The sequence below is a fragment of the Manis pentadactyla genome, chromosome X (genome assembly GCF_030020395.1).
Source record: "Manis pentadactyla isolate mManPen7 chromosome X, mManPen7.hap1, whole genome shotgun sequence".
NCBI lineage: Eukaryota > Metazoa > Chordata > Mammalia > Pholidota > Manidae > Manis > Manis pentadactyla.
In genome coordinates this window covers 55,718,676-55,733,674 of record NC_080038.1, presented here as the reverse complement: position 1 = coordinate 55,733,674, position 14,999 = coordinate 55,718,676, and the positions used below count along the sequence as shown (strand labels likewise).

Genomic DNA, 14,999 nt, shown 5'->3' with positions numbered 1-14,999 from the left:
AATCTGGTCCAGTCCAAGATAGTTACACCTGAGAAAGGATCTGCAGAGGCAGACCTAACCAGTCTCCCTGAAAAAGAATTCGAAATAAAAATCATAAACATGCTGACAGAGCTGCAGAGAAATATGCAAGAGCTAAGGGATGAAGTCTGGAGAGAGATTACAGACGTCTGGAGGGAGATCACAGATGTCCGGAGAGAGATTACAGAAGTGAAACAAACTGTGGAAGGATTTATAAGCAGAATGGATAGGATGCAAGAGGTCATTGATGGAATACAAACCAGAGAACAGGAACGCATAGAAGCTGATGCAGAGAAAGATAAAAGGATCTCCAGGAATGAAACAATATTAAGAGAACTGTGTGACCAATCCAAAAGGAACAATATCCGTATTATAGGGGTTCCAGAGGAAGAGAGAGAAAAAGGGTTAGAAAGTGTCTTTGAAGAAATAATTGCTGACAACTTCCACAAACTGGGGGAGGAAATAGTTGCTCAGACTACGGAGGCACACAGAACTCCCGGGAGACAGGATCTAAAGAGGTCAACACCAAGAAACATAATAACTAAAATGGCAAAGATCAAGGCCAGGGACAGAGTATTAAAGGCAGCCAGAGAGAGTAAAAAGGTCAACTACAAAGGAAAACCCATCAGGCTATCATCAGACTTCTCAACAGAAACCTTACAGGCCAGAAGAGAATGGCATTATATACTCAATGCAATGAAACAGAAGGGCCTAGAACCAAGGATACTGTATTCAGCACGATTATCATTTAAATATGAAGGAGGAATTAAACAATTCAAAGACAAGCAAAAGTTGAGGGAATTTGCCTCCCACAAAGCACCTCTACAGGGTATCTTAGAGGGACTGCTCTAGATGGGAGCACTCCTAAAAAGAGCACAGAACAAAACACCCAACATATGAAGAATGGAGGAGGAGGAAAAAGAAGGGAAAGAAATAATCATCAGACTGTGTTTATAACAGCTCAATAAGCGAGAGAGTTCAGACAGAAAGGTAGTAAACAAGCTAACCTTGAATCTTTGGTAACCACAAATCTAAAGCCTGCAATGGCAATAAGTACATACCTTTCAGTAATCACCCTAAATGTAAATGGACTGAATGCACCAATCAAAAGACACAGAGTAATAGAATGGATAAAGAAGCAAGACCCATCTATATGCTGCTTACAAGAGACTCACATCAAACCCAAAGACATGCACAAATTGAAAGGCAAGGTTTGGAGAAGGATATTTCACGCAAACAACAGAGAGAGAAAAGCAGGTGTTGCAATACTAGTACCAGACAAAATAGACTTCAAAATAAAGAAGGTAACAAGAGATAAAGAAGGTCATTACATAATGATAAAGGGCTCAGTCTAACAAGAGGATATAACCATTATAAACATATATGCACCCAATACAGGAGCACCAATATATGTGAAACAAATACTAACAGAATTAAAGGAGGAAATAGAATGCAATGCATTCATTTTGGGAGAATTTAACACACCACTCACTCAAAAGGACAGATCCACCAGACAGAAAATAAGTAAAGACACAGAGGCACTGAACAACACACTAGAACAGATGAACCTAGTAGACATCTACAGAACTCTACATCCAAAAGTAACAGGATACACATTCTTCTCAAGTGCACATGGAACATTCTCCAGAATAGACCACATACTAGGCCACAAAAAGAACCTCAGTAAATTCCAAAAGATTGAAATCCTACCAGCCAACTTTTCAGACCACGAAGGTATAAAACTAGAAATAAATTGTACCAAGAAATCAAAAATGCTCACAAACGCATGGAGGCTTAACAACATGCTCCTAAATAATCAATGTATCAATCACCAAATTAAAATGGAGATCCAGCAATATATGGAAACAAATGACAACAATAACACAAAGCCCCAACTTCTGTGGGATGCAGCAAAAGCAGTTTTAAGAGGAAAGTGTATAGCAATCCAGGCATATTTAAAGAAGGAAGAACAATCCCAAATGAATAGTCAAATGTCACAGTTATCGAAATTGGAAAAAGAAGAACAAATGAGGCCTAGGGTCAGCAGACAGAGGGACATAATAAAGATGAGAGAAGAAATTAATAAAATTGAGAAGAATAAAACAATAGAAAAAAATCAATGAAATCAAGAGCCGGTTCTTCGAGAAAATAAACAAAATAGATAAGCCTCTAGCCAGACTTATTAAGAGAAAAAGAGAGTCAACACACATCAACCGAATCAGAAATGAGAAAGGAAAAATCACGACAGACCCCACAGAAATACAAAGAATTATTAGAGAGTACTATGAAAACCTATTTGCTAACAAGCTGGAAAACCTAGGAGAAATACAACCTTCCAAGACTGACCCAGAAAGAAACAGAAAATCTAAACAGACCAATTACCAGCAACGAAATTGAAGCGGTAATCAAAAAACTACCCAAGAACAAAACACCTGGGCCAGATGGATTTACCTCGGAATTTTATCAGACATACAGAGAAGACATAACACCCATTCTCCTTAAAGTTTTCCAAAAAATAGAAGAGGACGGAATACTCCCAAACTCATTCTATGAAGCCAACATCACTCTAATACCAAAACCAGGCAAAGGCCCCACCAAAAAAGAAAACTACAGACCAATATCCCTGATGAATGTAGATGCAAAAATACTCAACAAAATATTAGGAAACTGAATTTAAAAATACATCAAGGGGATCATACACCATTACCAAGTGGGATTCATCCCAGGGATGCAAGGATGGTACAACATTCGATAATCCATCAACATCATCCACCACATCAACAAAAAGAGGGACAAAAACCACATGATCATCTCCATAGATGCTGAAAAAGCATTCGACAAAATTCAACATCCATTCATGATAAAAACTCTCAATGAAATGGGCATAGAGGGCAAGTACCTCAACATAATAAAGGCCATATATGATAAACCCACAGCAAACGTCATACTGAACAGCAAGAGGCTGAAAGCTTTTCCTCTGAGATCGGGAACAAGACAGGAATGTCCACTCTCCCCACCATTATTCAACGTGGTACTGGAGGTCGTAGCCCTGGCAATCAGACAAAACAAAGAAATACAAGGAATACAGATTGGTAAAGAAGAAGTCAAACTGTCACTATTTGCAGATGACATGATATTGTACATAAAAAACCCTAAAGACTCCACTGCAAATCTACTAGAACCAATATCAGAATTCAGCAAAGTTGCTGGATACAAAGTTAACACACAGAAATCTGTAGCTTTCCTATACACTGACAATGAATTAGTAGAAAGAGAAATCAGGAAAACAATTCCATTTACAATAGCATCAAAAATAATAAAATACCTAGAAATAAACCTAATCAAGGAAGTGAAATACCTATACCCTGAAAACTGCAAGACACTCTTAAGAGAAATTAAAGAAGTCACTAACAAATGGAAACTCATCCCATGCTCCTGGCTAGGAAGAATTAATATCATCAAAATGGCCATCCTGCCCAAAGCAATATACAGATTCGATGCAATCCCTATCAAATTACCAACAGCATTCTTCAATGAACTGGAACAAATAGTTCAAAAATTCATATGGAACCGTCAAAGACCCCGAATAGCCAAAGCAATCCTGAGAAGGAAGAATAAAGTGGGGGGAATATCGCTCCCCAGCTTCAAGCTCTACTACAAAACCACAGTAATCAAAACAATTTGGTACTCACACAAGAACAGAGCCACGGACTAGTGGGACAGAATAGAGACCCCAGACATTAACCCAAACATATATAGTCAATTAATATTTGATAAAGGAGCCATGGACATACAATGGGGAAATGACAGTCTCTTCAACAGATGGTGCTGGCAAAGCTGGACAGCTACATGTTGAGAGAATGAAACTGGATCACTGTGTATCCCCATACAGAAAAGTAAACTCCAAATGGATCAAAGACCTGAATGTAAGTCATGAAACCATAAAACTCTTAGAAAAAAACATAGGCAAAAATCTCATGGACATAAACATGAGTGACTTCTTCATGAAAATATCTCCCCGGGCAAGGGAAACAAAAGCAAAAATGAACAAGTGGGACTATATCATGCTGAAAAGCTTCTGTACAGCAAAGGACACCATCAATGGAACAAAAAGGTACCCTACAGTATGGGAGAATATATTTGTAAATGACAGATCCGATAAAGGCTTGACGTCCAAAATATATAAAGAGATCACCCACATCAACAAACTAAAAACAAATAATCCAATTAAAAAATGGGCAGAGGAGCTGAATAGACAGTTCTCTAAAGAAGAAATTCAGATGGCCAACAGACCCATGAAAAGATGCTCCACATTGCTTGTCATCAGAGAAATGCAAATTAAAACCACATGGAGCTATCACCTCACTCCAGTAAGATCGCCATGATCGAAAAGCCAAACAACAAGAAATGTTGTTGAGGTTGTGGAGAAAGGGAAACCCTCCTACACTGCTGGTGGGAATGTAAACTTGTTCAACCATTGCGGAAAGCAGTATTTAGGTTCCTCAGAATGCTCAAAATAGAAATACCATTTGACCCAGGAATTCCACTTCTAGGAATTTACCCTTAGAATGCAGCACTCCTGTTTGAAAAAAGACAGATGCACCCCTATGTTTATCACTGCACTGTTTACAATAACCAAGATATAGAAGCAACCTAAATGTCATCAGTAAATGAATGGCTAAAGAAGCTGTGGTACATATACAAAATGGAATATTACGCAGCCATAAGAAAAAAACAGATCCTACCATTCGCAACAACATGGATGGAGCTAGAAGGTATTATGCTCAGTGAAATAAGCCAAGTGGAGAAGGAAAAGTACCAAATGATTTCACTTATATGTGGAGTATAAGAACAAAGGAAAACTGAAGGAACAAAACAGCAGCAGAATCACAGAACCCAAGAATGGACTAATAGTTACCAAAGGGAAAAGGACTGGGGACGATGGGTGGGAAGGGAGGGATAAGGGCGGGGAAAAAGAAAGAGGGCATTACGATTAGCATGTAAAGTGCGTGGGTGGCACGGGGAGGGCTGTGCAACACAGAGAAGACAAGTACTGATTTTACAGCATCTTGCTAAGCAGATGGACAGTGACTGTGAAGGGCTATGTTGGGGGGACTTGGTGAAGGGGGGAACCTAGTAAACATAATGTTCTTTCTGTAATTGTAGATTAGTGATACCAAAATAAAAAAAAAATAAGCAGAGGACCTAAACAGACTTTTCCAACAAAGAAATAGAGATGCCCAACAGGCACATGGAAAGATGTTCCTCATCACTAATCACCAGGGATATGCAAATCAAATCCATAATGTGGTATCACTTCACACCAGTCAGAATGGCCACTATCCAAAAGACAAACAGGTGTTGGCGAGTATGTAGAGAAATGGGGACCCTCACACACAGCTGGTAGTATTGCAAATTGGTGCAATTACTATGGAAAATGGTATGGAGATTCTTCAGTATATGTTTTTCTAATTTATTTTGATCTGTGTGGCTTACCTACTTAGTTATTTTAAGATAGTTTGTTAAGTGCATGTTTTTTTCACTTCATATTGAGTTTTTGCCTATCAGTTTCTATTAACTATTATTTCTCATAGGTTTGTTCATGTTTTATATTCTTACACATTATATTACTTCTGAATGAGTGCTGAACAGTGTATGATAAAACTTGTAGATCTTTTTTAAACTTGGAAATAATTTCAAACTTACAGAAAAGTTGAAAAATAAGACTAATACCAAGAACACCCATATACTATTTACCTAGGTTCATCTCTTACTAACATTTCACTGCTTTTGTTTTATCATTTGAATGTGTTCTCCCTCTCTCTTCTTGCTCTCTCCTCTTCTCTAAATGCATATTTATATATACACACATACATGCACTCATATATTTTTTTCCTCAGCCATTTGTGTTTAATTTGCATGTGTCATGTCCTCTTTACCCCTAAATACTCCAAGGTGTATTTTGGTAAGGGATATTCTGTGGAGACAATTTGAAACTCTGGATGGAATGGTTCCTACAAATAAATAAATTTGTTATATTTTTCCAGCTTCTCTATAGCTTTTGTCAGTTCTAGGATCTGTCTAAAACAACTTGGTTTTCTATTGCCAGAAATAGAACCACTTACCTATCTCTTTTTATGAGCAAGTGCCAGAGCTTTACTGCCACAGTGTGTTTTACTATTGTCAGGACTGGTCTCCCCTCATTACCCTTCTTTTATAGAATTTCCTTATTATTCCTACTTATTTAATTTTTCTGTATGAATTTTTATGATCAGTTTGTCTAGTTCCCAAATAATTCCTATTTTTATTATTAAATTATGAATCAATTTAGGAAATATTAATGTTGTTATCACTTTAATATGCTTACATTAGAACAGGGTCTGATTTTCCAGTTCTCCAAAACTTGGAGTCCTCAGTATCCTTTCCCTTTCTCTCTTTTTTTCCTCTGCTCACAGCAAGATGGATTCTGGATATACTCTGAGTATTGTAACAACCATCTGGACGCCTGCATGGAGCTCTCCAAACTGATGAAGGACAGCCGCTACCAGCACTTCTTTGAGGCCTGTCGCCTCTTGCAGCAGATGATTGACATTGCTATTGATGGTTTCCTTTTGACTCCAGTGCAGAAGATCTGCAAGTATCCCTTACAATTGGCTGAGCTCCTCAAGTATACTGCCCAGGACCATAGGTAAGGGATTGAGGGAGAGAAGAGTGAGGGAGAGAACCTCCTCTGCATGTTGGTCCTTATTGAGAATGTATGTCCTTTTTCCATTTTTTAGCTTCTGTTACCTTGTCTGCAAAATGGGATGATGATATATTCTTCTTTACCTCCCAAGTTTGTTTATGTAAGGTGAGGGAATGTTTGTGAGAGTTGCTTATAAAGTTGTTTGTATAGACACAAAATCTGAATGCATCATCATTATTGTACAACTTAGACTCTCTCTTCAGGGAGCTTAGAGCTTGGTCCTTAGTCCGGAGTTTAGCCAAGTGAATCAATTGAGATAGAATGACTGTTTAACTGTTTATTCTACTCTGCATGATAAATTTAAGTATCCTGATAACAGGCTGCCCAACTTGTACTGACCTTAAGTTTCTTCTGCAAGTCTACATCCCTGGTCTTCTTTAATCCTTTCCTCCCTTCTCAGCCTCATCCCAACTGTATCTTCCCCTTAGATCCAGAGCATGACTGGGGCAAAATAGACCTGAGACTTCCCCTGAGGTTTTTTCCAAAGTTTTTCAGTATTTTCAAGAAAACCAACCAAAAGAAGACCAAGGAGCTTATCTCTCTCTGAATGGAAATACACCACTAACCACTACCAGTAAGGTATATGTTGGGGATGGTCTGCAGTGAACCATCCCCTACTCTTTTACATGCTTTACTTGGTAACCTAGAGCTTTTAGCCTGTTTCCAGCTTGCCTTTACTTGATATTAAATTCCTGACCTTAGACTTGATCCAGCTCTCAGCTCTCTTCATGACTGAGTTCTCCAAGGAGAAAGAAGGCCTTTGCCCAATTTCCCTTAGCTTTCTGCTTGATTCTCAATAGGCCTGCTTCCCACTTTCATTTGGTTCCATTGCCTTGTTTCCTTGGAATTGACTTCCAGACCTAGTTGCATAAAGCCATAGGTGTGGACCAGTTGTTTTTGTTTATGTTAATTTTCTAGGCCAATCCATGGTTTCATTTTAAGTTGCTGTTGATCTTTAGCAAATCATGGGTAATGTGCTTCATTGGTTTTGGACCCCTGGACAGATTTCAGATTTAAATCCAAATGTGGCACTGGACTCTCCCTTTTTCTGAATAACACCAGTAGTAGCTCTGCCTATCCTGCTCTATTGACTGTGAAGGAGGCAGATAGAGAAGGACCTTGCAAAGAAGGACTTTGCTGCCTCCTTCCTGAATCTGCCTACTAGCTGGGGGATTGTGGGGGTTCTCATTTGACATGAAATTTGGAGATGACTAAATCTCCAAATCTGAAAAAATTTAATACAGACCATTGCCAGAACTAAGTCCCAAGTTTTCAAGGATACAGTTTCTTGTTAGAGCAAATAGGACACTGGAGAATCCACACTAACATTAAGATATTTTTATAATAAAAATGGAAAATATTTATGGCTCTTGAAATGGAAAGGACCTTAAAGGATCGTCTTCTAGTCAGATTTCCTCATTTGATGGCTGGAAAGACTGAGGTCCAGAAAGGGAGAACAACAAAGGGCAAGTCTCTGTGGCAAAGCAGAGACACAAAGTATGGACAGTGGTCTGGGAATCTAGCTTTTTAAAGAGCCCTCTCGGTAACTGTCATGCCCAGGAAGGTTTGTGAACCATTGTACTAACGAGTCTGGAAGGCCTCTTCCAGTTCTGCCAGCCCATAATATCATGAACCTAAATGGCCTCCACAGTTATACTTAATGGTGCTAAGTGACCAGAAGCAGCCACTATTATACCTAAACTTCAGTGGAGCAGCTTTCAGATCAATGGTTATAAAACCAGGATATTCAAGGAGTGGTTCTCAAATGTTTTTGTGTAACACCTTATCTCCCACACCTGAATCTCTATCCCATGAACCTAGCAGGAAGCTGTAAAAATCATACCTGTGGACTGGTGATATTAACTAGGTAAATTATATATTACATAATTGTGTTTGAGAGCCCTAGAAAGACCATTTTCAAGCCATTCCTTATACTCCTTTACCCTGTGACTGGAACCCCTCCCTGAAGACCTTCTTTCTCTCTGGGTCCCTGGTCCCCTCTACTTCCACACCTTGAGCTTCAGAGTACTGATAGAGTGGCTGAGACAGTGGTAAGCTATATCAATCCCTGTCCTTTATGTTATCTTGTTGGGCCCAGCACTACCTCCAGGCCATGGGCCACCCTTTTTGGCAGGCCTCAGGAAGCTATATCAAGGTGACAGCTCCTGTGCTGCAGGTCAGAGTAGCTTGAATTTGAAGGCAATTAGAGGCAGCTGCTAGCTTGCAGGCTTAGTCAAGTAGGTAGGTCTGAAGTGCAAGCAGTCAGAGTAACCTCTGTGGGAGATCAAATGGATGGACAGTGATAAATGAAGAATAATACCTTTGCTTACAGAAAAGTGACCCCAACCTGCCTTGAGCTGAGAAGAAGGAAAACTTTGCATAAGAGAGAGTTTAGCTAACATGTCTGGAACAAGACAGTCTTGGTTCGTCAATCTCCTCATCAGAGGAGTGTATGTAGACCTCATCTGGAAGCCTGGGGACTTAGAGCAGAACTTAGACTGGATCAGAACTAATCACTTCTGTCACTGACCCCTAAAACTAGTGGGGCAGAAATGGGAACATCCCCCTTTTAACCATTATGAGAAAGGCAGCCAGATAAAAATGGCAAAGGTTGACTTATAGTATGGCACAGTGGCAGTGATGATTGAGCAATACATGGGGTTAGGCAGAGGTGATAAGCATTCTCATGCCAGTGCTCTCCAATAGAACATTCTATAGTGATGTGAAAATTCTATATCTGTGCTGTTCAATATAGTAGCCACTGGCCACAGATGACTATTGAATACTGAGAAATGTAGCTGGTGCAACTGAAGAACTAAAATTTTAATTTTACTTGATTTTAATTAAGTGTGACTAAGTGGACAGTGCAGCTGTATGCTTTACCTCCCAGAAAATGGCTTCAGGAATTTTCCTGATGCACTCAAATCAGAGAGAGGAATGGCATGAGAGACATAAAATGGGCCCCCAAAACAGGTACTTATTTACATCAGCAGCTTCTACACTGCAACCACCATTCTGTCATTACCATACCCTGCTTCTAAATGGCAGGCTCAGATAGTCTTGCTAGGGATAAACTTTGGCAATGTTACAGAGCCCAAAGATCCCACATAGGCTGCAATAAGTAACTGTAAAAGGATGAAATGTAATAGGAACAAATGTAAAGTTTTGCAGTTGGGTCTAAGAAATCAATAGTCCAAGGACAGATGAGAGAGATGCAGCTTCCAGACAGAATATTTTAAAGAGACTTAGGAAGCATTAGTTGACTATAAGCTCAATATGAATCAGCAGTGGGATGTAGAAGAAAAACTGGTAATAGCTAACATTCACTGAGGCTCAGAACAAAGAAGAGTTTGTTTTAAGAGTTATGTTGAGACAGAATAAACTGGGTAGGAGGTGTAGTGAGCATCCTGTCAGTGGAGGTGATGAAATGCAATAATGTTTGAAAACTATGTTCTGGCAAGTACACAGAGAACAGACTAGAACCAAGGAGGTCAGCTAAGAGGAGGTGCTACATGGTGTCTGCCCTGGCAGTTAGAACTCTCTTCCCTATACCTTTGTTTGGTCCACCACCCGACACTTCAACATTTTAGGAAAGAAAAAAGACAATTGCTGTATGTCTTTTCCTCTGCTCTTCTTTCTAATTGGTGCTGGGACAGTGAGCCCGTTAGTGACCACAAAGCATATTCAGCTTCTCTAAGAAAAGATTAGTTAAGACTGAACCATAACTCATGCTCCTGCCTTCTCAGTTTATTGTAGTTCCACCAAATGTTTGGCATTTCACTTTCATTCTGCCTTTCACAGAAGCCATTCAAATGAAAATCAGATCTATTGAGAGAACTGGCAGAGTGGTATAACCTTCAATAAGTGGGCCATCCAAAGTCTCAGGAAGCTGGGCCTGGGGCTGTAGTTCTGTGACTAGAGGTTTTGTGAGGCAATCTGCGTGATGTCTATACTAGAGAAATGTTTTATTTATATTAATAATACCATTAACATTTACTATGAGCTAAGAGTAAAACAGTTTACATGGATGATTAAACACTCAACAGATCCTACTATAATTCTCCCCATTTTACACATGAGGAAACTGAATCACTAAGATAGTGAATGAGACTTACCAAAGGCCATACCACAAATCAATGACAAAACTAGGATGTGAGCCCAAGGAATCTGCTTTCAGACTGTTCATAACCACTATGCTGCATCCTATCTCTATATTGTACAGGCAAAAAAAGAAGGTGTGGATGTTATTCACAGTGACTTTGGGCAGAGTTCTCTAGAAGTAATTGATAAAGGGATGATAATGTTGTCCGGACCATGCCATGTGTGAGTCTCTCTTCTTGGTCCTTGGCTGTTTGTATCTGACAGGACACAAAAATAATGCCATAAAAAAAGATAGGGGTCTATTTCTTCTCCATGTAAAAGAAATCTGCAGGTAGGCAGTCTGTGGCTCCTGTGGTGGCTCCATCGTCCTCAGACACCTGGGCTCCTTCCAGCTTTCTGTTATCCTATTCCTAGGACCACAGACTTTGCCCTTATGATCCAAGATGGCCTCTAGAACTTCAGCCATCACATCTATATCCCAAGCATCAGGATTGAGTAAGGGTAAGAGATGGACATGCTATCTTCCTTAAAGAGAGTTTCTCAAAAGTTCTACCCAACACTGCATTTTGCATGTCATTGGACAGAACTTAGATAATCATACCTTACTACTAAGAAGGATAGTACATGTAGTCTTTTACTGTGTAGCATGGGTTCCATCTGAAAATCAGATCTCTCTTACTAAGTAGGAAGAGGAGAACAGACCCAGAATATTGGTTCTCTGGCACACTGATTCATTCAACTGTTACTTTTGTGTCTTCACAGTGACTACAGGTATGTGGCAGCTGCTCTGGCTGTCATGAGAAACGTGACTCAGCAGATCAATGAGCGCAAGCGGCGTTTGGAGAATATAGACAAGATTGCACAGTGGCAGGCTTCTGTCCTAGACTGGGAGGTAGGACCTTTACCAACATGTGCACTGGGGAGTCTGAAAAGCTTAGCCAGAACTTCCCATCTTAGCCAAGGAGAGACAAAAAGGAATTAGATGTGAAGAGCATCAGGAAGAATTTAGATTAGAGGCAAGGCAAAACTTCCTGTTAGTGAGAGGTGTTATTTACTTGAACAGCTGTCTAAGAAGGTTATAGAAATCTTTGTGGCAATTCTTCATTAAGAAAGGAAAGGTTCATCTCTTTGGGTATTGCCAGGAAACAATTGGGTTAACTCAGGAGCCTTTCAAAACTCCTTCAAGTCATGGAATTTTATTACCACTGGATGAACCTTTGGATAAGAAATGATATGTACTAATTCATCCCCAGATACAGAATACAATATGTCTGGTGCAGGCCAGCCAACATACTTCTTTTCCTATTGGTGGTATCATCTCACCCTGTGCCTCAGGTCTACCTAAGCCTGTACATTTGAGTCCAAGACTATCATCCCTTGTCCAATTGATGGGCTAAATTCTGTTTTTTATCATCTACTTATAAAAACAGTCCCTGGCTGTCTTCATCAGAAATAGCCATGACTTTTCTGAACCCAGAAAGCCTTCAGTGGCTTAAGTTACTAAAGCCTTCCCTTCCTAAATTCTCACTTGCAGAGGATATACATAGCCTAACAAATGTAGGTTTTGCTCTGTAATTCCACTGTTATTCTGATTCCTGAGGTTTCTATTCAAATAGAAACAGATCTGTGAGTTATAAGGCCTTACGTGTTGAGTATGCTGTTTAGTATTTGTTTCTTGTGCTAACCAGGAGAACCAGCAGTAATGACATTTTACATTTATCTCTCAGGACCAAGTTGTGAAATCCACAATCCACAGGCTAAATGACCAAGATGGGAGAGGCTGGACATGCTACCAGGGAGAAGGCAGCAATTTTAAGCCTTATATTCACAGTGTATAAGTTGAGCTAGTTTCCCATTCCAGTGGCCTCAACTCAGGTATCATTTCCTGTAATTGAGATGTAGTATCTCTTTAACACTGTAAGCAGTTTAGCATATTCTAAGGGAATTAAGCATCAGCATTACAAACAGCAGTTTACCCCAGGTACAAAAAAAAATCATCTTTCTGTCATTCTGCTCCCTTTGTCCCACATTAATGATGAACTGGAACAGACCACAATTCGGAGCATCTGGCATATACCTTAGTCTTATTTGAAGGATAATGTCCCCATGCAGAGCAAAAAACAGCAGTCATTCTTTGAGATGCAGAGAAAGAAATGAATCTGTATAAACAGATCCTTTTACTCATAAGAGAGCCAGCACTGGCCCAGACTTACTAGGAAATCATGGTTTCTCCTTCCCTTGTGTCTGATTTGTTCTGGCTAGTTGCCTGATCAGAGGCAGAGGGCTGGATCAAATGACCTCTGCCAAGCCCATCAACTCTAAGGTACTCTGAAATTGTGACTGGTTAGCAGGCCTCTTTTTCTCTACCCCTACAGGGTCTGCTGTGAGGAGAAGTTCCCAGCAGCAGTCTTTCTATTCCTTGGAACATCTTCCCAATGCCTGGAAGACCTTCTAATTCCTCCATGAGCTCTAGGCCTCTAGTCTGTGTAAATGGGGCCTTGGGGGAGCAAGAATAACTAGAAATTCCTTGACCTATTCAGGGAGTTTCATTAACACCAAACTCAAAAACAATGAACTCTGATTAAAGACTCAGCATTTCAGAAGGAATTTCATGTGTTTTTGTCTGGTGTTAGGAATAGAAAATAAAAAGGCAATTCTGAGCCAGGATTGATAGAACAGTTATTTTCTGCCTCCTTTGTTACCTTGATCATGTCATACTCAAATTTCCTCCAAGCCCACACAACCCTGGCACCCTCTTTTTCAATGAAGCCTTTCTTCATCTAAATTGGTAAAAAGAACAAATTCCTCACAGTCCACTTTTCAGACTCTGGGGTCACTGTGGGACTTACCAGTGCCAGAAGGGTTGCCCTCTAGAAAGCCTTTTCTCCAGTGTTGGGGAGGAAGTAATTTTCTCTACCCCTTGAGGTTCTTCTAGGTGGTTTAAGAATAAAATTGACATGAGACAGAGTAATAGGAGGGGAAAAAAACAAAGTTTAGTTATGTACATATGTACAGGAATCCATATGTAAAGGAATCCCAGGGAGAATGACATATATGTCATCCTGAACCAAGGAGAAGTGGGTAGGGGTCTGAAACTTCAAAGGAAAAGGGAAGTAATTCAAAGGATTATGAAAGAGTAAATGTTTGGTAAACAAATGCTTGGTGGGCCACCCAGAAACAATGGGGCACAGAGAGAACTTTTAATAGGCTTAGCTACCTCCCTCCCTATCTATCACATCTACTTTACATTATAGTTATTATCTATTGTGATAGCAGTCTTCCTGGAGCAGATCCTCCAACTAAATTCTTTATAGGCAGGCAGGGGGAGGCAGGAGGTCAAAGTTTCTTCCTGAATATTTTGGGTCTTGATAGTTTTCAGCTCTGAAATAATCTGCATGTTACAATGGCACATCTTAGGGCAGCCTGCTCTTGGCCCCTACACCATCAAGGTCTGATGGGTACATTTCAGAGGCCAGGCCTAAAGTGTCCTGTTGGCCTTATTTAGTCCTCAAGAATTCTAGAATGTCAGATGTCAGGGATCTTAGGGGACTCCCCACAACAACCTTGGCCATGGTTGTGTGCATATGCACATGTGCACATACACACACACACACACACACACACACACATGCACATTCCACAATGATGGTGATAGTCTGAGAAGCTTATTCCTGACCAAGGCCACATAGCAAGTCAGTGACAAAGCTAAAACTTGAAGCTAGTCTCCAGATTCCTTGTGTGGTGTTCTTTTCACTGGTGTACCACATACTCTTCCAGCCTTCTGCTTCCTGCAGCCCAACTGCTTTCTTTTGTGATACTGCAGGGACTTGTTTTTGCAATAAGGGGTCCATGTCTAAGCAAGACAGTAAGACTGCCTTGGGGGGGAAATCCCAATCCCAGTAAGGCTAAAGGTAGATAAGTACTGACGTTATAACAATAGGACATGTCCACTCCATGACTTGCTGGCTCCTGGCATAGGTAGCCCGACCTCACTGGTTCCCTAATACAGTTTGTTTGTATGTTCCACCTTCCGAAGCCATTGAACAGGCAGAGAAAAGTCCTGCTAGCTTGCTATGGGATGTTGTGAACAAGCCCTGCAAATCAAGAAAATGAAGAAGTGCTCTCCTGTCTCTGC

General features: G+C 40.2%; 1 protein-coding gene across 11 annotated transcripts in view; it reads left to right on the top strand.

Moving 5' to 3' along the window:
* ARHGEF9 (Cdc42 guanine nucleotide exchange factor 9) overlaps positions 1-14,999 on the top strand; it is a 426,451-nt gene that overhangs the window by 374,318 nt on the left and 37,134 nt on the right. For all 11 annotated transcript variants that reach the window (XM_057495889.1, XM_057495890.1, XM_057495888.1 and 8 more), the window contains 2 exons: positions 6,474-6,706; positions 11,627-11,756. In XM_057495889.1, the coding sequence (XP_057351872.1) occupies positions 6,474-6,706; positions 11,627-11,756 (363 nt within the window). The remainder of the gene's footprint in view (positions 1-6,473; positions 6,707-11,626; positions 11,757-14,999) is intronic.